Raw genomic sequence first — 25,172 nt, forward strand, 5'->3', positions numbered from 1 at the left:
CCGTGTTGCCTTTGGGCAGATTAGGACCTACCCTTATTTCTATTTTTACACCCCCAGCCAGGCAGCTGAAGTCACTTACAGACATCACAATTCTGGTGTCCCTATAACTTCTCATGTGTGCCCACTGCCTTTAATTATTCTTTTGCTTGTAACAGTTCCTGCTTCCAAAGTAGCAAGTTTATGTCATCATAAAGCTAATGAACATTGATAAAAAAAGCTCATAAAATTCCCAGGGCCTCTCTGTCCCTTTGCTTGTGTTTCCCATTTCCTCTTCGAGTTCAGCCTTTTTGCTCTGTACTTTGCAATCCCACAGCAGAACATTTGTAGTTCTGACCTGTAGGTACTGTAAAAATTATACTTCAGGGAGAACATTTCAGTTGTGCAGCCAATGAGTAGAAACACGAGCTCTCGTATTACCTAGGAAAGAGAGTGATGGATGCTCAGTCGCTTTGGATTTGAAACACAAAGGCTGAGTCAGAGCAGGTGATCCTCTCTCTGCCTGCAAAACTGACAACTCAGCTGAACTCAACTGAAAATGACACTTTGCAGCCACATCCAGTCTTTCCCCCTCTCTCTGTCACAACTGGGAAGGTCAGCATCTGTTTATGTGTTTACATGGAGTGAGACAAAGCCCATCTGGCATGTGCATTATTGTGAGAGCTGCAGCTGCTGTGAAGCCGCACAGATAAATTTGGCCAAACTGGGTTTTTGGCCAAACCCCCAAACTGGGCCAGCCTAGAAGTGAACACGTCCCCGGGTGAGGCAATGATTGGCTGGATTCGAATTCAAACAGGGGATCCCAGCCAATCCCATTCAATCCTGAATGCAGGAATGAATCATTGGCCAATGAGCTGGGTGGTGTTGAGACCTCACCCAATCAGATGTTGAATCATGGGAATTTTGAACCCCTATAACGGGTGTGTCCATCAATAAACTGCGGCTGTGTCGCGTGATCCGCGGTGTGTGGTGTGCCCGTCCAAAACTGAGACCCCAATGTAACACATCATAGCAGATAAAATCCACAAAAATCAGCTCACCCAAGGCAGTCTGGCTGAGCTGCTTGGCTGGAGACACTGAGCAAGCCAAGGCTGACCAAAACCCACATCAACAGGGGACAGAAAGCAACTCCTTGGTCTGACTCAGCTCACTTCAACAAGGGCATGTTTCCCATCCTTCATTTAATTACTTCAAACTAGACACAGTCCAGTCCAAGTTTTTTAGCATGAATTTGATTTTCACCATCAGGTGTGTTTGCATCTCGTCTCTAATGAGCAGTTTCAGAAGCACTGTGGCTCTTGCTTAACTGACCAGCCAGAGCAGAGGATGGTCTATTACAGCTTTCCTAACGTGCCACACAAACTGGTCCAATTAAAGAGTTCTTAATTAGTAAGGATGGAATCATAGTGAAGGTAGGGGTTTCTCTTAGCTAAATATTAAGCCACATTTTTTTGTTTTGATCACCCTGATGCCAATGGCTAGAGATTATCCAGGACTGAAGGTTATGCCTTAAGTTTTAGCTTTCATATTATCCAGATGCTGTATTGTGTTAGTATATAACTCCAAACTTCATATAAAGTGTTAGCAAGTTCTCCTCACAGATTAGTTAGACAAAACAATCTTTCTCCAGCTGGAGAACCAAGGACATCATTGCAGCTTCAGGCCCAAAAAATATAAACAACAGCGTATTGAGGAGAGCAAAATGAGAGGATGGGACTTCATAACCTGAAGCTGAAATTGTTCAATTAACCCCAATATGTAAATAGACCTAAATTTATAAAAGTGAGAAAACGTGTGACCCATTGTCCATCCTGGGTGTAGCCTCAGCCAGGCTCTTGTACTGCCCAAGGTGTATTTTTGAAGGGTATTTTAATAAATACCTATTTAATTCCTTTAACGCTGTCTCTGTTCTAGGTAGCCTCTTAAGGCATCAAAGGGAAGACTCATGCTCCAAAAGAGTGCAATTTATCAGGTCTCTACATATAGCATTGCATCTCCCAGTTTATGAAAGGCACTGTAAAATACAACTGCTTGAAAAATAACAGATATATTAGTTGCTTTCCCAAAACATAACTTTTATTTCAAAATATTTAAATACCTCTTCACCTTTTAGTGTACAATGTTTTCCACATGTCCAATAATTGATGTTTATCACATTTTCATTTTCAGTCAATATATGTATCCCCAATCAAGAACAGTTTGCATATTAAAGTAGGTGTAGGGAGCAGGAAAAAAAATGAAGAGAAAAAAATGAAAGGACCAAAAGGGAAAGAACCAAGAAATTTCCTTAAACCCTAACTAAATACAAAGGCAGACAAGGAAGTACTGTTTAGATAACAGAATTATTTGAAATAGAAATAAAAGCTGATTAATAGAATGTACCTAAAAGCTGATTAATAGAATGTACCTAAAATTTACATCCATTTCCAAGACATCAAGAAAAGATGTAACAAATGATAGCAAATATTTCACTGTATTTCTCCAAGCAGCTATTAATTATAGAGTGTGACTGAGAACAGAGTATACTGCTACCAAAAAATTAACAGAGCACATCAAAAATCAACAGGAAGGGCAGTAATTCCTGCCTCCTGGCAGCACTGCAGCCCATCAGATCCTAGCCCACATTGCTTCAGGTTGTTTCCCATTTTACAGACAATTTTTGGACTGCCTAGGTCTAAAATCAGTCCAGCAGAACAGAGCACTTTCCCTCAGGCAGGAAACGCTGTCCTCATAAAGGTGTTGACATTTTTACACAGCTCTACCTTGACTTTCCACCCTGGATCTGCAGAGCAGCTGGCTCCCATCTAACCCTTCCCAGAACCTGCTGCTCCTACACCTCAACCTCTGCTAGAACCAAAGTGTCACTTCCTTCCTCTGGATGGTTTTCCTGTTATTCTTACCATGCTGTAAGGGAAAAAGCTGCAGACTCTACACCAAACTCCCCTTCCCAACCTGATTTTTTTCTTTTCCTGAAATAATTACAAATTATTCTGCTTGCTGCAGGCTGTAACTGTAAGAGCAGGGAATGTGCTTTGAAACAGCACCAGCAGGATGATACAAAATCTCTGGCTAAATGAAAGTTGTTGTGAGCAATCAAGAAAAACCAAATTAGCTCCCAAAATTTAATAGGTACCCTGAATGAAAAGCACAAATCACAGAGCACAATCATCAAATAATACACTGTTACCCAATACAGCATTCAGAAAATCCAGAAAATGTCAGAAAATATCTCCATTTTATATTTACAATTAGAGCAACATTTTCTCTGCCTTTGTGGGAATTTAAACTTCAAATAAATATTTATGTGATATGTGTGATTAGGAAAACAATTAGGAATTGTTTAGATTAGGAAAATAATCTTTCTCCTGATCACAAAGTACTCAGAAACAGATGCCACATTTCCCAAGTTTTTTTTGTGGTTGTTAGTTATTTCTTTTGGATTTCTCCAACACCATTTGTGATGACTATTTGTGAGAAGCTCAGCCACTCTTGTAACTGACAGCTTCTGCAAGTGAAACTTGACAATGGATTTGAGCAGCTGAGGAATTATATTTTAGTAATTTAAAATAATTTACTGGTACCAAAAGTGTCTAGCTGCTTCAAGTGAAACACAATTAAACCAGAGATTTTTTTCAATTAATTGTTTTATTTTGCCAGATTAAAAAGTTGAAGTTTAATATTTGGAATGTCTTTTGAAATGTATTCACTCCTTTACCCTCCAAAACAATACATGGCAGAGTGAAAAGTTACATTAGATTTAACTGGGGTTTTTAACCTCTTAGGGGATGGAGAAAGGTGACCTCAGAAATTTACTTCAGTTCTTCCTTGCTATAGGGAAAATCAGGTATTTGCACAAAAAAACTAACTGTTGTGGTGAGCAGCTTTTTCCTCCCTAGTGCTAAAGATAGTCTGAAATTTGGTTTTGCAACACTGAGGAGGAAAAAGATAGTAAGGAGTGAAAAATTATTTCAAAAAAACATCTGAAACTGGGGCTTGATGCATTGCAACTCCAAAGCAGATGAGTGCCAGTTCATGTTCCCCTCATATGGTTTCAAGTTACATCCCAGCTATTCTTGTGGTCACATCCTGCTTACTCAGAGCAGCTAAAAATGACTGCAGGAATATATGGAAGGCTGGTTTCTCCCATTCCAGTCAGCTGGTGAAGGGTGGGAAGTGCCAGTCATGCCTCACGTTGTGGCTCAGTGCAATCCTGCAGGACCAGAGCTGATGGCTGAGTTTGCACCCTGTGGGAATTGTGTGTCCCACCAGGGCCAGCAGTGCTGGACACTCACCAACACACACAGATCTGTGTTTAATGAAGCTCCACAGGGATGACAGATACATTTACAGGCTACCCATGACCTTTACTGGAGAGCCTGCCTTCTCCTGATTATTATCCTGACTGCTGAGTATTAACCAGTTTCTCTGCAGGAGGGGAAAGATGCTGCAGTCACTGCAATATCTCATTTTCTGCTTCCAAAAATTTTAATTCTCAACTTCAAGGGGTAAAATGACACAGAGGGATGGACTAAGAGGAACTGCTTCCAGCATGTGGAATTACTGGTTCATGCAAAACTCTGCAACATCAAATTCTGTCCTCATAAACTGAAATGGAGCACTGAATTACTGTTTCCACATAAAAGCTTTTCTCTTTTGCAAATTTCTCCCTCGGTGGGTCTAAAACTTGAAAAAATAAAAGGAGCAATATAATCACTCAAAGTCTAAGGAAAAAAGAGGCAGCAACAGAGCTGATGAAAAGAAACCCCAACAGCTGAAGTATTACATTAAAAAAAAAAAAAAGTTAAAATGAAATGTCATAACACCACCAAAACCCTTTAACCTCTTTACTTCAAAGAAAAATTGGAAAACTAATGAACTGATACTAAATTTATATTTCCATGATAAAGCATTTTTAGTGGAAAAGCACTCTGTCAGAAAATGCTGACCCAGCTGTAAGAATTTTATCTACAGACTGCTCAGAAGAAAAACTATTCTATTTTGTATTGCTCACATTCAGAAAAAAGTGACATTTTACATGGTAATTTTGGACATATTTTTATATAACATGAAATACAAGTTCCCTATTTAGTTTTGAGTTACATTATCCTGTAAGTTAGTCCCTGGTTCAGGACTGAGAAATCTTCTGAAATCACCAAACTGCTCAAGCCCAGCAATATGGATAGAGCCATTTTTATTTATTCCACAGGAAATATTTGATTATGTTGACATAGCTGTGGCCCTTTACATTCCTGTTACATCCCCATGGCATTTCAGAGTATTAACCATATTTTTTGAGTTGTTTTAAGCTTCTGGATACTTCGGAATGGAATATTCATCTTCAGGAAAATTGCTTGCAAGCAAGCTAATAATAGACACCACTCTTCAAAGCAGGAGCCTGAAAAATTTAGGCTAGTAATATTTAAAAGCCTAAAATTTAGGCTTGAAACAAAGAAAGAAGTAGAAAAATGTGTTTAAAGATTGACTGCAAATAAATCCTCCTTAGCTTTTAAGCGTACCAGGATTTTGTCTGATAAGGGCCTACAAAATTCCTCTGGGTAAAATGCATATATAACAATAACACATAAAATCAGAGGCAGTGGTACTTGCAAGGAAAGAAGGAGCAGTAGTGAGTAGCATTTGTCAGAAACAAACTGCCCATCACCTCATTAAAGGGATAGCATTCTAGGGCTGGAACAAGATGAAAATTCCCTTTTTCCACCACCAAACCTAGAGCAGCATCTCCCCACCCCCTTTCCAGCATGCTTGACAAGTCTGAGGACACTGAAGTCCCAGCTGCTTAGCTCATATTGTCCCCCAGGAGTTCCTCTCTTCAGGATTTACCAGATCTTTACTACTGATCTGGCCAACTGATGAACTTTTAGGACAGGTCTTAGGATCCTGGGAATCTTGGAGTTGCAAAGACTGACTTCTCTCTAAGCTCTGTGAAGGAACCCATCCAGCATGCTGCTCTTTGCTGTGAAAGGACGTAGGACACCACTTCAGCCAAGCAGAGTGCTAGGTTTTAATTAAAAAAAAACCCAAATCCATCACAAAACTCCTTTTTGATTTCCTTGTGAAATTGTGATCTCCTTCTGCCAGCCCAGGTGGGGCTTTCCTGAAACCTTGGAAAGGACAAGCATACTTCCAGCACCTGTTGCCAGTATCTTTGTGGTACAAAGTTCACAGCTCTGCCAAGGATTCTGGTTTTCTCCAATAAACAGTGCAATACTGTAGCAGCAAATCACACTAATCATCATGAACAAGACTTACAGCTACTGCTCTGCAACACACCATGAATTTTCTCTCAGCCTCCAGAAGAGTTGGGTCCAGCTGAGAAAGCCCTTTCCAGCTGTACTGCAGGAAAAAGCCACTTGCCAGGCAGGTTTCAGCATCTCCTTGTTTGTGAGCTTGCTGGGACACAAAAGGCAGGAGCAGGCTGGGGGAGGCAGAGGTCCATCCATCATCCAGCTGATGGCAACAGGCACAAGCCACAAGAGAGAGGAGCTGGCATCCTGAACAACACACAGCTCTAACAGAGCTCCTCTGGATCCTGTCAGCACAGGGGCTGCTCCCATCTCCTCTGCTCCACACTGCAGCTTCCCCTCACTCCCTCTCCATTAAAACAAACTCATTCAAAGTGATAATTTTGTTTTTGAGATCTAAAAACTATTAAAAAAAACCCAAAAACAAACCCTAAAACTTCTTTGATGTTTTATTTTCAGGATGAAGTTATCAAGTAAGAACTCTGCTACACATTTAACTGAAACAGCAACAAATGAGAAGCCCTGCGTGAATGACTCAACACTGGGAGGCTGAATAAATCCCTATTATCTTGAATTTGACTGATTAAAGTAGCATGTAAATCAATTAATAAAGCCAGAAGTTTGGCTTTAAGTGTGTAGCCACATAAAATATTTGTACTCAACATACAAAATTCAATATAACAAACTCACTATTTAGTATCAGTTCCTGTATTATTTAAAAATACAAGAAGCAGCCTAGATCAGTATTACAGATTTTCAGCTCTCAAAAACCCTGCACTTAACTGAAAGCACCTTTGACAGACATTAATAACCAACAACTTCCAACATTCAAAAATACAGCAAGAATAAACAAAGTCAAGCTGGGCTTACGCTGTTTGCCATCAATGAACTTCATTTATCTGGAAATAACTTGGGACAGTTTCACACAGAGCACCGTCCCATCTTGGCTACACAGCTCTGAACTGAAGCAATTGTAGGTGAGGGATCAGGCTCACTGTGACTGTGACCCCTGACTGAAATGCAGAAATCACCCTCTTAAAATAGCCAGAACTAAACATTTTAAAAATCAAGACAGGTGACCCAATTTCAGCCTTTGTGTACATCCCAAAAAAACAGCCAGGGAAGTATTAACATTCATACAACCAAATTTTTCCAAGTGTGGAAAAAAGCAGATGCTGTTTGGTATCGAGAAATTAAGATAAAATTCCTTGATGACCCTTCACTGTATTTATACTCATTTATATCATGTTACCATTTAGTATTTTCATACTTAAAATGGAAATTAAACATGGTTACTAACCTGTGGGAAGAGAGAATAAGTTGCATTGTCAATTGTGACAGAATATAAAAATTCCCCATCAAACCAGAGGTTCTTTCCCATGGGGGAATTCATCTTTGTCATAGCAAAGAGCCGCCCAGGGTCACAGCATTCTTCCAGCAGCTTCCTGGAGAAGGGAACAAAAGAGTAAGCAGTATTAATTGGAGTCTTGTCACACCTTTGTTAATCATCTCCCCTTACATCCGTGTTCCTGCCACACTTCCCAGCCAGCACATGAACCATGGGACTCCTTTTTACTTACAGAAGAGCCAGAAAACCTGCTTTTATTTCAGAATGACTTAGAAATAGACAGAAAAAAAAAAAAATAGATCTAAATTTTCATTCAGACTGACGCAGAAGCAAAACCAAGATTCGGCAAAAGTAACTCCATCCTATTATAGCCCATTTTAATAGATAAAAAACTGGCACATACAGAAATAAGATAAGCTCCTTTGAAAATCTGATCCGAGGTACATAAATATTCAGTTATTTATAAATGTTGTTTATGAAGAGCAGGCCTCCTAAAACCCCACAGTTACATACATATTTACATATATACAACCATACTTAGGTATGGAAATTCTGGTACCTCTCTTTAGTTACTGAATGTCCTTGTGCTACATTTTCAGCAGTATTAAGAGCCTGCTTCCTAACTGAAGGCCAGCTTGATTCATTCCAGTATGATGAAGATATATATATATATAGAGAGAGGCTGTACTCGTTAGTGTCCCCACTGAAATTCCATATCCTCTTACTCCTTCATTTCCCAAAAATACTACTCAGCCTGAGTAGAAATTGGAGAGCTGGTGAGGTGCTTGAAGGTTGTCCTGAAAATTCTGTACCACAGCAAACTCAGCAATTAATACCCTAAAATACAGAATGATGAAAAGCTCTAAAGGTCCAGAATATCCCATCTTTCCAAAGTCTAAATGGCACTAGGAAGGGTGATGCTCATGGATGTTTGTAAAACACACACTGAAGAATTCCACCATTACAGTGCAATATTACATTATCATATATGTTCCTCAGATATTTGAAAGTAATGCCAAAGAGACTGGAACCATTTGTTACAAAACTGTGTAACAAAATTAAAATTTTCTAGTGAAATTCTGCAACTCACACCTCCCCTGGAAGTCTGATCTGAGCAAAAAGCACAAAGAAATCCCCAAATAACTTAGTGGAAAACTATCTAGGGAGTGTTCTATTTATTTATGAATGAATCTTTTCTTAGCCAGGGTAGACTAAAGAGCTAAGGAACATCTCTTCATACAACTCCCGCCCTATTTATTAGATAAAATACATATTCCTACTCTTTCTCATGCCCTAAAATACCTTTTTTCAGTTCCCACTGAATCCTTCACTAATAAACCTATTATGAAAAGCAGCAGAGGTCTCCTGAAAGGGCCACAGATGGGCAAGGCCATTCATTCAAGAATGAAGCTGTGTGTATGAACACAAAAATCTTGTGCACTCATGTGTGTTCTCTGTCAGAAAAGAATAATTATTAAAAGCCTTTCTGATCCAAACCCCGAAGTTACAAAGCACGAAAAGCTTAATAGGAAAATCTTCATTTAAAAGCAGACTGGATTCAAATACAAACCTATAGCAGGATACTTTGCAGGATCAGGGAGACTGAATTGTTTGCTGAGTTTGATTAAAATGTACAGCATAAATGTTATGATAGAATTTGCAGAACTGCAGCAGCTTTTAGCCAGGAATCCCAGTTCACTGCAATCATCCCATCACTCGAACAACATAAAAAATCTGCTTTTGATTCAAAGTTCTCTCCAATTCAGAGAAGACCTGTGTGTGAGAGGATTTAACAGTGGGATTGAAAAGGCACTGGAGGCCCTCAGATCCAAGAGCACTTAGGGGAAAAATCCCTTCTTGTGAAAGAAGGAGGAGAATCTCACTTCAAGCCCCTCAGATTTCAGCTGTAATTGGACACCAGGCAGATCATTAAGCAAAAGGCAGCCTCAGCACTGAGGTCTTAACCTGAATTCACCCACAAAACTTTAATAAAACTCCCAAACTACTTATTCTTCACCTTAAGTTAACAAACTTTGCAGTCTGACTTCAGTTTGCAGTTAATGTTTAATAATTTTGACTGGTTTGCCTCAAGTCCCAGTCAGTAAAGACACAGAAGTTATTTCTGTGCTCAGTTAATTCTGAGCATCCCTGTGCTGTGGGTCAGGGGGAAGCGCTGGGGAGGGCCAGGGGCGCTGGGAAGGGAGCCCAGTGAATGCCACGGAGTTGAGAAACATTTTTAAAACCCCCCTTAGTAAAACTTTCAAACCTCAGTCACGACAAAAGCTTCTGGCATTGGTTTCTGTTGTAATCAGCAGTGCTAAAACATTGTCCTTTCAAGTGTGCCTTGAATGTCTAATACTGTGTTATATTTAAGGATCTTGATTTAACTTCACAATTTTTCCTGTATAAAATTCCCAGCAACTTTCCGGGTTGTTTTTACCCTCAAAAGAAAAATTAAGATCTTATTTTCCTCTTCCACAAATTTAATGGATTTATTTATGGGATTTCCACATCTAAAATTAAGGTTTGTTCTCAGTCATTTAAAAATTGTGTGAACATATTATTCAAGGATGGGAGTTGTTCGTTATTTCCAGTTTATCTGGCAAAATAACAAATCTAGGCAAACCAGTCAAGGGTACAAATAATGCTCTAAAAGCTTAGAAAGATACTGAAACAACACTAACAAGAAACCTACTAAACATGCAGAGTAAAGCCCAAGGCAACTTCACTGAAATATGAAAAAGTCCTGAAAAGAAAGCAAACAAAGAGATAATGATTTGGTTTAGCAGAGAAAGTGTTTGTGCAGTTAGATAACAGCTTTTAAGTTTACAAGTTTGTTAATATTGTTAGTTGTTGTTATGTTAGCGTTGTTACCATGTTTGTTAAGTTGCATGTTAAAAGTTTTTAAGAATTCTTTACATTCATTGTTTTTAGTCCAACAGAAGGAAGAAGAAACAAGTTTGGTTGGGACCACCCCATTGGCCTAGGAGGATAATTTTAATCTTAGGCTGTGGGAAATGGAGACTTAGATCATGCTAGAGTTAATGTTTATTCTGTTCAGTTTCATGTTGATGATTATTCTTTTTTAAAGAAAACAAGAAAAAGGGGGAATGAAGACCTTGTCAACTACAGGGAAGCTCAGTAAGGCTACATATTTTTTTTAATTTCTTGAACAGCTCATTTATGGAGCCTAACCCCATAATTATTAGACATTTTTTCACTACAATACAAGCACAGAGAGACCACCGGTCCTAATTAAAGATCTAGAAAGAAACCAGCAAAATTTTAGGGCCTTTCCTACTAATTTCCTGGGAAAAGGGATATGCTTCAGATAAAGGATCTCACTTTAGGATTCCAGCAGAATAACAAGCCATGCCTGCAGCCTCTACAGGAACACCAAGAAGCTCAAGGGGAGGAACCCCGGGAAGAACCTGCTGAAAAGACACATTGAAGCTTGTGGATGTTGTTACCTTCTATCTGCTGCTGATTAATTCCACCAATTTCTTAGCTCTCTAAGCATTATTAATTTTTAAGTCCTATCCACTGGTTATTCCACCAGACATGACTCCTGAAGGACTCCTGTTTGCTGTGCCCATCCTAGTCCAGTGATTCCCTGTTACAGTCACCATCTGGGACATTTCTTATTTGCAGGGACAGAGCATGGCCTGGCACACCATCACACATTAAAGGGGGGACCATGTAGACTGTGCTAGCATCTGAGACTGCCATAATTCATGACAAAAAAAATTAGGCATAAGAGATTCATCCATCAATTCAAATCTGATTGCAAAGATGGATTTGACTTTTGGAGCAAAGGACAGAGAATAGCAGCCTCAATATTGGCACCTAGGGTTGCTGCAGCAAAATCTTTAAAAATGTTGGGCAATCTAGGGTGTTGGCTGAGTAGGCAAACCAATGCTGACTGAGCTATTGACAGATGTTGATGGTATCAGGCATGCCACCCTGCAGAATGGAGCTGCAAGAGATTTCCTGCTATTAGCCCAAGGACACGGTTGTGAGGATTTCAGAGGCATGTGCTGCATGAATCTTTCAGATCAAAGTGAGTCCATACACAAAAGTATCCAAATTCTCAGGGAAGGAGTCAAGAAATTGCACATAGAAGATGAGAGTGAGTGGTTCAATGGACTATTCAGAAAAATGGAACTTACCTAGTTGGACTCTATCTTTAGTCAAGACAGGTTTACTGATTTTTGTAGTTATTGTTATGTTTATGTTGCTACCCTGGTTTTTAAGTTGTCTGTTAATGGTTTTTCAGAAATCTTTACTGAAGGTCTTTCAATTCAAAGACTGGGGCAGGTGTGGGAACCAAATTAGCTGGCAGAGATAAAACCTTGGACCTGGTTCCTAACACAGAGAAAATAAACCTGACACTTTGGGAGGCAGGGTGCTGGGGGGATGCTAATGGAGTAATTCCATAATAGGTCATGTCCCTGATGTGTGTTTGTAATTGGACCTTTGCCCTGATACCCCTTTACATTGTGAGGTTACCCACGTCCCCGGGTCTTTGGATGCTGCCCCTCAGACCATGCTGTTCTCTGTGAACATTAAAATCTATCTTTGGGCATTCCATTGTACTTGTCCCGATTCATTCTGCCACAGCTGACCCGGCCAAACCAGAAAAGAGGTCCAACCATGACAGATTATGATTCAAGATTCCAGTTATATCACATTTCTTACTGACTGAAAAGGGGAAAATAATCCATAAATGCCAAAAAATGCCTTGCTTTAGCTTCCTTGAAATGGACACTGACAAAACAGTGTGCTCTTTGTTGCTTCTGTACACCCAGAATTACACACTAGTTAAGCTGTAATAGTCTGATTTTGGATGAAAGCCAGGATTTAATGCATCACCAAGCACTGACACTAGACTTCACTTACAGCCCTGGCTGCTGCAACCACCATCACTTCTGTGAACAGCTGACCATCAGCTGGCTGAGGATCCAGAGATATTTCTGAACTGAACTGAATTCAGTGGTCCTTCAGATGGCTTCTAACAGATAAACAAGAACGGTAAAATTATCACAGATTAAAAGAACCATTTATCTGAAACACACCTTGAACTTCCAATTCCTCTGCAGGTAAAAGCTTAATTTTTGAAATTTTGCTAATTTCAAATCTTGCCCGAGTGCTAGGTGCTATAAAATCAGCTTCATTGATGCAAACACTTTACTAAAGGCACTAAGTAGATTAAAATAAAGACCTATCCAAATTAGAACCTCTTTTTATTAGAAACTCCCAATTCCAAGTCTTTTCAAGTCTCTTTCAGTGGAGCGACAGACAAAGGTTAAATGGTGGTCATCTTGCTCTCATACTGAACTCCATCATAGTTGCATTTTTCTGCCTCTTTACTTAAATGAGACACACAGAAATGAAATAAGATCTCACCAGCTCTGGGTTGAAACGAGTCTGTTCTTACAGGAAAGATCAGCTGAGATGCTTTCACAAATCATCTCCAGACAACTGTTCCGAGAACAAGAGGCCATACACCCTGTCTCTCTTCACATCTTTCTCTCCTATATGCCCAGTGAAACCCAAAAATCAAGTTTTTTGGTGATCATGAAAGACTGTTATGATGAAACAAAAGCAGAAGCAAATGCTGGATCACAGGATGTCTTTTTGCTACTCTCCTACTTCCATTCCCAGTGGCTGAGTGACAGCTGTGTGTTGTATTAATTGATTTGAGATAGTCAAAGCTCCATTTTGCACTCAGGAAAGTGATTTTTTTTTTCTTTCTGAATGTATCTCAGTAACAAGATACTGAGATTAATAATAAATTATAAATAATAAATAAAGTGATACTGCCTTAGTCCTGCTAGCTCCACATTAGAAAGGACAAAACGCTGATGCAGAAGTAATCTATTGCTATTTGGTCTCAACAGTGCTGCCAGCTTGCTAACACCTCTCTGTAAAATGCCTCTTGTGATTACTTAAAACATTCTCAAACCTCCTGTCCAATGCTCACTGTGGCAAAGAAACTTCAGGTTCTTTCAGTCTGAGCCTCTAAGAGGAGGTGGGGAATAGTCCAGGAGATAATTTCTGAGTTTTGTCCCACATCATCTTATTTCTGAGTCACTCCACTCCTTCACTGGCAACCTAACCCGAGCCAAGTCCCTCTGGACAGTCACAGCACCAATTCCCTGCTCACCACAAACATCCACTTGGATTCCAGGATGTGTAAAACACTGGGAATTTCCTGGGTCAGACTTAATCAGTGGGGATCTAAACACTCCTTGTTTCATCTGAACATGTAATCCGCATTTCTATTAACAGCTGCTTCCACAGGACATGAGGAGGTTTAGCATCTGAGCTATTCCAGACTCTAAAAAGAGCTGACAGAACTTCCCTGACCCACAAGAAAAAATTTTCCAGTGTAATCAAGGAACATAAACCTGGCTTTCATCACAAATATTCACGTGGCACTGAAAGAAGAGTTTCCAAAACTCACACTTCCAAAGCTTCCAGTTCACAGGCACCACTACAGCTTGTCAGGGCTCTGAAACAGTCCTTATATATTATACATTATATATGACATAATCCAAACAGCTTCAGTCATCAAGGCCATCATATATTTACAATTTTCAACCCACTGCATACTGTTTTGCCATTATTGTTTATCAAATGGTATTTGGCAGCACTCACTACGAAGAGGGAGTTTCACAACACACCACAATGTTTAGTGGTTCTGGGGTGGGGAGGTTTCCTGTGCAGACACAGAAGAAGCAGAAGCAGAAAACAGGGAGCTGGCAGTGAAAAAGAGGTGAGCACAAGATAGGAAATGCCCGAGTCTGTCCTAATCAAAGCAGTTTGCTGTGCTCTGTGCTGCTGAGAAATCTGGAATGCACAAACCCCATTATCCAGAGCAATCAAAAAACAGCTTTCTAGGAGATAAATGTGATTTATGTACTAAGCTCTTATAGGCCTGAAGTCCTGGCAGAAAATGTAATTTATCCAACTTCCCCCTCTGCCCAATGTGGTGGCCTTTAACAAGCTAACACTCCATGTGAGATTAGAATTCCTAAAAGCCTGTCAAATACAAACCACAGAGATTACTACATGCTATGACTCCTACCCATCTCACCAAAATGTTTTCTTTTCCATCCACTTCTCCTGCCCCCAGCTATACAATCACATCTCCCCTGCACAGCATGAGTGAGTGGGTCTGGGAAACTCTGGGCTCCCAAGTGCTGCAGAAAAGCCACAGGAAATGATGAGTTTCACTTTCCCCTCCTCTTTCTGACTGAGCTTCCCATCCTTTATAGACTTCTTCATTCTGAGAGAACCCAGTTACAGGATCCATTAGAGTAAAAGTAGTAAACAAGGAGACCTGTTGCTGTTTAGGGAGCTGCCTAGCATACTACAACAAGGCAAAACATGCCACCTTGAAATGCCTGAAAGAGTTATATATACTGCAACATTATGAAATTCTAAATAAAAGCCAAGCCTGAAGAGTTTGACATACACAATATCACAGGAAACTATTTTGGGTTGAAGTACTGTCGAATTCCTAAGTTTATTAGCTGCCATGCTCCAGTTTTCACAGACTACCCATAATTCAAAGAAATCTAAATATTAAAAATACTTGAGCTAGGTTCTGAAGTGATCTGAGGGAGGAATTTATAAGCCAGCTCTTTCAAACAAGACATAAAACTCACAGCCATGAAGTCTCTCAGGCTAGTGTGTCCAGCCTGAGTTTACTTTTACCCAGGAATCCTCACCCTCAATTCCTGAAGAATCAGGTATAGTTCTAAGAACAGAGACCTCCTTTAAAAGACCCAGGGAAATCCCTGGATCACAAGTGCTGGGTCCACTTGTGTCTATCTCCCTGACACCCATAGGAAGGGCAGCACAGAGTGATGCAAACAACCTGGGAGATTTCTGGAGTGTGTCAGGGATAATTTCTGGTACAGGTATTGACAGGTCAGCTTACAGCTGGGAATACTATTCACTAACAAGAAATCCCTGATTAGGGAAATATCATCAATAAAAACAGTGGCTGATGGATGGGAGGAAGGGAAGGAAGGAAGGAAGGAAGGAAGGAAGGAAGGAAGGAAGGAAGGAAGGAAGGAAGGAAGGAAGGAAGGAAGGAAGGAAGGAAGGAAGGAAGGAAGGAAGGAAGGAAGGAAGGAAGGAAGGAAGGAAGGAAGGAAGGAAGGAAGGAAGGAAGGAAGGAAGGAAGGAAGGAAGGAAGGAAGGAAGGAAGGAAGGAAGGAAGGAAGGAAGGAAGGAAGGAAGGAAGGAAGGAAGGAAGGAAGGAAGGAAGGAAGGAAGGAAGGAAGGAAGGAAGGAAGGAAGGAAGGAAGGAAGGAAGGAAGGAAGGAAGGAAGGAAGGAAGGAAGGAAGGAAGGAAGGAAGGAAGGAAGGAAGGAAGGAAGGAAGGAAGGAAGGAAGGAAGGAAGGAAGGAAGGAAGGAAGGAAGGAAGGAAGGAAGGAAGGAAGGAAGGAAGGAAGGAAGGAAGGAAGGAAGGAAGGAAGGAAGGAAGGAAGGAAGGCTGGTTCTCTAAGTTATTGTTTGATCTTGAACTTATCAGTTTGGACTGGAAGTAGTTCATAATCTTTTAGGTGCATTGTGGAAACCATGTGTTGGAAACAAAAATCCCACAGTCCCTGGCCCCAAGAGATGGCCACCCATTCCCTCTTTCTGACCCTTTGTCCCCAGCTTCCTGGGGCAGCACTGGACTTACTCCATAATGAACTGACTGAATCTGTGATTTTCCTTCCTGCTGCTGAGTAAAAATAAAAAAATGTGCCCTATCAGGAAAATAAATGTCAGTCTCTTGACCTGCATGAGAAGACCCCCAGCTGCACAAGTGGGAGTACATGCAGGTACTGTGAGTACGTGTAGGTTCATACCTACAGGGTATGTACTACTCAAAAGTTAACAGACTTTTTTCTTTGACCTGGCCTCATCTCCCAGGACTGATACAGCTGATTTGAGAGCATCCACCAACCAGGCAGTCCAACTGCCATCTTTTTAGGTCTCAAATTAATCTTGAAAATTCACCTTTCAGTTCAAGAATGCATGACAAGTTACAGAACTCTACTGAATCACGGCCAGTTGGTCTATGCTACTCATTTCAAGAAACTTAAGCATTGAATTATTTAGGGAAAAAAAAGGACCAGTTCAGAAGCAACAACTGAACAATTTTAGAGAGCAGTAATTCAGTTTTCACAGTAATTAAACTGTTTACTACAGGGTTGAAGATGAGCTATTCAGTTTTCAACAGCATGGTGACATTTTGTTTTTTGGTACAATGTCATAATCTAAAAATCAACCAGACAAAAAAGCAAATTAGTACAAAAAGGGTGTATAAGCCAAAGAGGAAACACATTTTTTTAAAGTGATTAAGCAGCAATCTAAGAATAAGGCAAATATATTTAAGAACTATTTCAAGAACACCTGCACTTCCTTAATTAAGCATAATGAAGGTTAAGAAGAAATTGTTTGTTTATGTAAGCACCAAGAACATGAAAGGTTTTTGTAAGTAACAACAGTAATTTGGAATGAGGTGTTAAACTAAGTTAGTGAAGGCTAAGTGAAGTCTCAAAATGCTAAGAACCTGAGACATTGATTTATTTGGGAGATCATACTACTACATTTATTGCATGACTTTCTCTGCAGCATTTGGTGCCAGGCCTTAACAGAGATAGGAAAGTAAACTAAAAGGACCTAATGTAGTAATTAGTAGTGCTAAAGACATTTCTCTGGTTTTATGCAATAAAAGTCTGTTATCAGTTGATTTATGCTGCACACCTCTCACAAATGTCCTGCAGATCCCCACAGGATTCTTACAACCATTGGGAAGTCGGCAGATTTGGGGCAGAAGCTACATGATGGAGATGCTGCAGGAGAGAGAGAGAGAGCCAACACCCAAGACCCAGAATTTCACTACTCTGCACTCTGCCTCCTGCACAGCAAGATCACTCTGGAGAATATGCTGGCATTTGACAACCAGAAGTGTAGAAGCTTCATTTTCACCCCCACAAATCCTTCACCTTCCCAGTGCTGCTCCAAAGCTTGGAACCTGTTGGGGGTTAGGGGTCCTTCCTTTTGTTCCTTCTCACCTGTAGAATTTTCCCCATTGGTTGTGGTGAAACCCGACTGCTGGGACTTACTGGGTGCTTGAGAAGACGAAGGGTTTGGCTGGGCCCAGGGGAAAGGGAGGCAGGTAAAAGGGAGGGCAGGGGCAGCTGCTGGCTGGCTCTGTTCTTCAGCTTCAGGGCAGCACACACCCAGAGCTGTTGTTGCTTGGGGAAAGGAATTCACCACGGCCGAGATGGAGCAGCTTCTTCCTTTTCTTCTTCTTCTGCTTCTTTTCTTCTTCTTCTGGTGGCCTCGCACCCCCTGTCCTGCTGGGACGTGTGGCAGTGCCAGGCACCACCACAGAGCTGCTGATCCACCTCATCCACCAGCCCAGGATCTCAGCTCATCCCTGCTGATCCACCTCATCCACCAGCCCAGGATCTCAGCTCATCCCTGCTGTTCCACCAGCCCAGGATCTCAGCTCATCCCTGCTGTTCCAGCTGAGTGTTCCTCAGAGCCCTGCAGGAGCACCAGGACTGACTGCCCGAGGGGTTTGTGAAGCAAAGCCTCTCCTCCATCCCTTCCCATCTCAGCTGAGAAAGCTGTCACGGGGTCCCTGGTTCTGTTTTGTTATTAATGCTGTAGTTATTGTTGTTTGTGTGCCTTGTTATACACACCAGTAAAGAACTGTTATTCCTGTCCCCAGATCTCTGCCTGAGAGCCCCTTGATTTCAAAATGATAATAATTCTGAGGGAGAGGGGTTTGCGTTTTTCATTCTGAGGGAGGCTCCTGCCTTTCCTAGCAGACACCTGTCTTCCAAACCAAACAGAACCAAAACTGGCCAAGTGCATGTGGCCAAGGAGTTCTGAAATAGCTGAATATCCCCAGAACAGTGAACAGTGAAGCCTGGAGTTCTTTTTAAATACACATTATGTATGCATCCATTTAATGCCAACAATGTGTATGATCCTACTAGAACATACAATGAGAAGTCATCTCTTGAGAAATCTTATGGATGGCATCCAGACAGAACAAAGCATGCCTCTGTTTGAAAGTCTCACCCCAAAACCATAATAACCAGCCCCAGTCTGAGATATGAGAAGTCAAAGGATTGCCTCCTGTAATTCATCATCCCTCAGCCTGAGTGGCTGCCCCAAAGGGCAATCTAACCCTCAGCAAATATAAAGTTCACTAGATGTCAAGTCTGTGGACTGTCTAGTTGGCAAAATGCAATCAGAGAATGAAAAAACAGAGCAACGAAAGTTGTTTTCCAGTATTTTTGCTAACCATATGGACATTTTTCCTACCACAGCTCTTAAGTAGGACAGGTACCAGAGATAGCTGCAGTGAGTGGGCTGTACTCCACATATTTCATCACTCCATTTCCAAATCTCACCACTTCAACAGTCATCTCTAGAGGAAAATGATCCTCCTAGCTCGTTGCATGAAAATGCCCTCTCCTATTATGGTTTCATAGCCTCTCTTGTATCTCTGGCCATTGAAACTGGACCCTCCATTTACTCAGGTGATCTGCTTCCATCCAACACTAGTGCTTCTTCACTGAAATTATCATTTACCTCACATTTTTTAATTACTTGTTACTTCCTTGAGTTATCTTGCTTAACCAACAGAGCAGTCCTTAAGTTGTCCACTTCACTGAATATTTTACCCTTAATTGATTGCTTTTCTGATTTAGCCCCATACTTGCTCTCAAATTTCCTAACTATGGTCTTTCTCTGCTATTCTGCCTCACATAAATGTTTCTTTATTTTATTCTCTGCTTTTTATGTTTCTTCTTCTTCAGTGCCCTTGCTGCTACAAACTCCTTGTCTCTATTGTATCAAGCCCTAGCAATAATCTTCCACCTCCCTTCCAATCTCCTAAGGTTTCTCCATCACACCACCTTCCCTCCTGCCCTCCAAGAGCATTTTCCTTCATTCTGGAGCACTCCATTCTGCAATCCTTTCCTTTCAGCCAACAAGAGAGTTCTGACCCTCTTCCCAAGGGAAAATTCAGCTTTTAAGTAAGAATAAAAACATAAGAAGGAAGGCACCCTGCTCCTGAGGGTAACCAGCAACCAGGACAAGATTAAATGCTGACAGAGCTGTGCCCCCTGCCCAAGCTGGACACTGGGGCAGCACCTGCTGCCTCTTACTCCACAGTCCTGTCACTGGGGACCAAAGAAGCTTAAGGATCTGGGACACAACCAGACCTAATTTGCACCTCTATTTATAGAACATATTACTCTTTGAAGTGGGAAGAGTTGCTGGTGACAGCTGAGGTAGTTCTGGAAATGATCCAAAGCATTAAGGCAATCCTTTTCCAAAACACTGGGGCACAAGTTATTCTGGAGCTGGCATGCTATGGTGTCACCTGTAAATTCCCAAGGGAAAGCAGGCACAGCCACCACCTCCAGGCAGGGAGGGATGCAAGGGCAGGACCAGGGAAAGGAAGGAAGAAATCCCAAGGGTGCCTCCCCACTCCTCTTTTCAGAGGAGGTGTATCAGCTTGCTCAGGAAAAGCATAAACCCAGAGGACCTAGAGTGCTCTTCACTGTGAATTAACTTTCTGAAGGGTTATGGTCTTTTACAGAATCAACATTTAAAAGCTGCTGCTGAAAATGGCAAACAAAAATCCTAAATATCCTTCAAGAAATTTATCAAAGATATCTACTCAATATGAGGATAAAAGTAAACATTCACTAAATGAATCATTCAACCTACTTAGTCCTGCAACGAGGCATCTTAAGACAGGAATACTGCCTGAAAGTTGGTTTGTACTTTTAAAATCACGTTTATGTGCTCAATCACTTGTCCACTGTGTTTTGGGAGGTCTTCCTCTGCAATACATTCAGCCCATTCACTTTAGACCCAAAAAGCTGATGATGAAATGACAATGCCTGGCTATTTCTTCCTTAAACTTGCTTAAAGCTGATCTGTTCTTAGCAGTTATTCAGGTTTTTGAGACATACTTGTACACTGGCAGCAATTCATGAGTGGAAACAACTTACTTCTCAGGACTCTGGAGTTTCATTTTAATTTCTCTAAGGCAAAACAAGTTATTGATCTTAAATGGAAAGGAATAAGATTCTCACCAGACAGACTGAAGAGCCACATGAGACACCACCTGAAACCAAATGATTAAGCTAAAAGTTCTTTGGGAAAAAACTGATTAAGCTCTAAAGTGCTGAGCAAGCTCATATTCATCTAGGTTGAGCCCTGATTTCAAGTGACAGCACACTGCACATGATCTCCTGGTTACACCACAGAGAAGAGAGCCCAGCAGCCCATTTCCCTCCACACACACAGAGTGAACTTTGCTTTTCTCCATGATGCAGATCTGCTGTTCTGCAGCAGATGAGAAAACAGAATTTGTACTAAATTTGTAAAACCAACTCCACATTTTCCCACAGATTAGGTGGGGAAGAACAAACTCAATCCTCTCAGTACAAGACTTTCAGTACCAATGGCCTGTTAGACAACTAAAGCACAAAACAGTTCGTTTGGTTTTTTAAAATGAGAGAAAGCATCAAAGACCCAAGGCAAAAATAAACATGTTCTCAGATCTGGACTCATTAGCACTTACTGAATTACACTAAATAAGTGTTTTCCACTTGTTCTGTTGTCTAAACAGATCTATCAAAATGCATGATTTCTCTTTTGATAGGTTAACGTCTTTGTTGTTGTTACCATTTGTGGATCAGAAAGCTCTAACAGCACACTCTGCCATTCCCTTCTGGATACACTTAAAAGCAATGGCTTAAAAAGGATAGAAAGAATAAATATCTCATATGCTGCATTGTGTTGTGGATGATGCATTTTTACTGCTTCATCCAGCTGGGCACACATAAACCTGGAGAGGTTCAGCATTTGTCCATACAGCTCAGCAAGTGTGATTGTGCACTAGATGCTTGCTGGCTGCCAAGACAAAATGTTCAATAATATGACCTATGAAGGAATGCCCAGATTGGTTTTGTTTCTCCTATTCCCTTCACTGTTGCAGTTTCCTTAATTAAAAAATGCATCTAATTATAGGCTGATATGTAATTCTCACTATAGCAATCCCTAGCACTTAAAACTGTGAGTCAGGCCCCCAAAATTATGACTAAGCACAGAAATTAGGCATCTGAATTACAACAACCCACACTGGATTTTTACTTGTCTTTTGGGGGCCAAGCCACCATTCCCATTTACAGCCACTTCCCTGTGGTTATGAGGACTGAAACATTCCATTTCATTTCTATCCCATGAAAGCAAGACTGTCACAAATTCACCTGATTGCAGGAGCTGGCACAGCTTTACAAGGGTGGGAATTCTCCAAGTCACATGAAGTGCCCCTAGCCTCAAGATACATAGATCAGCATCCTCTCCTGCTTTTGCTCTGAGAGAGGAGTCAGCATCACCAAGCCAGGTGAAATTTTCCAGGTGGGTATCCCCTGGCCTGCTGAGCCTCAGAATTCCAGAGCCTGAAAACAGCTGGAATCCTGGTCCTTGGCAAAAGCTGTCCTCCTCATACTCCTAAATTAAGACCATCACAGTGATAAACTCTTCTCCATGTAACTGAGGAATAGTGGTAGATATATAGACTTTCTGAGAACTTACAGGTGATGTATCTGCTTTACAGACTGAGGTTTCTCAACCTACTTAATTATATCATAAAAATTACAGAGACCTAAAAAGCAAATAAAAATTAAATGCAGCGTGTACTTATCTCAAAATTATTTTTCAAATCAATCTTTAAGCAAGCTGTAGACAGAGTGTTCACTTCATCATTCCCATTCTCATCTGATCCAACAGCATTCCTCTGCTCCTGCCTCATGAATATTGCATCTCCTTTCTATCCCATATTACAGCCACACCCTATTATGGATTTATTCTCATGCTTTTTACATTGCCATTAAACGGGAAAACACAGGAGACTGCAAAGAGTCTGAACCGCACTCAGACACATAACAAATCTTTAATAAGGTAACATTGCCCGAGTGGATGGCAGTAAATCATCCACAATGAGCAAGGATAATTTAAAGACTACATTCCAATTAGAAATGTCTGCTGCAGCACTCGCTGCTGTTGCCTAGTGACAGACCTCACAGATGGAGCGGAAGTAGAGAATCTGAATTTCACCCCTAGCTGACGATTCATTCTTTATACTGTAAGTAGCTGTGAGTTACTATCCAGGAACAGGGATTTATATCCCTGCTGAATGCTGCATATGGAATAAGGGGCTCTTCTATTCTCTTTGAAATAGGTAAGTGCTTCAATGGAAGTCACAGAAAGAAGGAAAAAACTAAAACAAATGCATTGCACGCTTCTCAAGCAGCAAGCTGGTACCCCAGGTTCTAGCAGCAGGAAGAGCCAGCACCCACCAAACCTTCAGCACAAATATTGGATCACTCCTCCAGTGGGAACAATCCCACAGCCTGTCACTTGCCCAGGTATTCCTTCACATTAAAAACTGCACTAACAGATGAAAAACCCACCCCATTAATCAAAATTCCAAATCTGCATAGCCAGGATTTCACTACACACATTTCTGGAAGGAAAATCCTTCAGAGCACAGAATGACTCTCTGCAAGCTTATGGCACTGTAAAAATAATAATTTCTGGACAACGATAGCTAGTCACAGAATTCCCAACTGATGCCAGTGGTGAGCTAGACCTGAAGTTCAGTTACAAGAGATAATCATGTCATGTACATAGTTTCCTTTATTCCCTTTATAACTCTGCTTCCTTGGCTGCATAGAAGTACACAGGGACCCAAAATCCAGTGTCCCCTGGCAGTTAAAAGTAGGAGGACTGAAGCCCAGATGAGTAACCTGATAGTTTTCATCTCATTTGCCATTAGGCCTAAATTTTACTGACTCACTGAAAAAGGCAGGCATCAATCAAAGAGTTTTGGGTTCAATTCACTGCACATTTCCAGCTTTTTGGACTGGTTTCCTCAACTGTTTTGCATTTCTGAGTACTCCCTACAGCAGTAGGTCCCTCATCACCCTGCCCTGGAGCACAGGACCAACAGCATCAGTAGAACAAGGGAAATTCCAAACACTGAGGCAGATGAAATAGAATTCCCAGAATTGACATTTGGCCAGATGGACCACATAGGAAAGTATTAAAATCTATTCACTAGGGGGAAAAAAAAAATTTAAAAAAACGTTTTGTTTGTTTGTCTTCCATCTCTGACAGGAAATACAAAGCTATTACTTCTCCATTAGAGCAACAGCCGCTCCCAGCATTCCAGAAATATGCAGAGCAAGTTTTTCCCACAAGAAAGTAAGGAAAATAGCTGATGATCAGTTTTCCCATCATTTCTCAAAATACAGGATATCTATATAGCAACTTTTAAATTAAAGCTGGTGGTATTTCCTCAGAGGGAGGCAAGGTGATAAGGCCTTTATCTTGCTAATACATGAAGGCAATCTCTGCAGTTTACCTGGAAAGCCTGAGAGCCAGCAACTGGAAAATCAAGGACAACAGATGCCCTGATCATCAGCAGGAGTTGCAAGACTCTGGAGAAGGGTGTTGTTAGTTCAGATGGGGAAGGAGTTATAGGAGTAAATAATTTCACAACAAGTTCCTATAAAAAGAGCCACTCCAATAGTCTGGGGTTCCCCTTAAAGCTGAGGAGGACCTCAAGCATCTTAAGAATAGGAATAGGCTGAAGAAAAGGTGGAGGGGAAAATGAAGGAAAAAATACACCATGCTTGTTCAGGAAATGTTCAGGATGCTCTCAGCAAACACAAACGACATAAAAAATGTTTACCAATTCTATTCAGCTGTTCCCAGGCTTTAAAAGCCTCACTGTAGCCACATCTCCATTTGAAAAGAGCATCTCTAAACCAAGAAATTAAGGAGGGTGATGCCTTAAATTTTAGCCTTCTTATTTTTCAGACCCTGTGCTGCCTAGGTGTGTAGTTTTGAGCTTCATATTAAGTGTTAGTGAGCTCTCTTCACGGAGTAGGTAGACAAAACAATTCCTTTTCTAGCTTGATACCAAGGACAATTGTTACAAGTTCCAGGCTGAAAAGGAAAAACAAGGGTGGACTGAAGAGAGAAAACAAGAAAGATGGGACTTCATCATCTGAAGCTGACCTAGACAATGAACCCAAATATGAAGATGGACCAAAACTTATAAAATAGTGAGACCTGGTGACCAGTAATTCATTGTGTGACCATTTTTAGGTCCATCTTGGGTGTAGCCCTGGCCAGGCTCTTGTACTGCCCAAGGTGTACCCTTCAAGGCCTTTCAACAAATACCTATTTTATTCTTAACTCCATCCAGCCTCTGTTCTAGGTCAGCTTTCTCAAGACATCAAGGGCATTTTCTAGCAAATGGAACAGAAGTCAAAATAAAAGTCTGTTGATTTTATGCAGTAACAACGAAAACCCCACACCATTTTGCTGGCCATAAAATACTAACAATCTAATTTCACAAATTTCACCTTTATCCTAAATGGAGCAGTGGGAAAGTGACCTCCAGAATCCTGGTGAAAGCTGGGATTTAGTTCTCCACAATATAATT

The 25,172-nt window shown here is 40.9% G+C and overlaps 1 protein-coding gene across 1 annotated transcript in view; it reads right to left on the bottom strand.

The window, feature by feature from the left end:
- ST8SIA1 (ST8 alpha-N-acetyl-neuraminide alpha-2,8-sialyltransferase 1) overlaps positions 1-25,172 on the bottom strand; it is a 68,183-nt gene that overhangs the window by 36,926 nt on the left and 6,085 nt on the right. Inside the window, exon 2 of the mRNA XM_058853011.1 lies at positions 7,561-7,705. Within this exon, the coding sequence (XP_058708994.1) occupies positions 7,561-7,705 (145 nt within the window). The remainder of the gene's footprint in view (positions 1-7,560; positions 7,706-25,172) is intronic.

The sequence above is a fragment of the Poecile atricapillus genome, chromosome 18 (assembly GCF_030490865.1).
Source record: "Poecile atricapillus isolate bPoeAtr1 chromosome 18, bPoeAtr1.hap1, whole genome shotgun sequence".
Lineage (NCBI taxonomy): Eukaryota > Metazoa > Chordata > Aves > Passeriformes > Paridae > Poecile > Poecile atricapillus.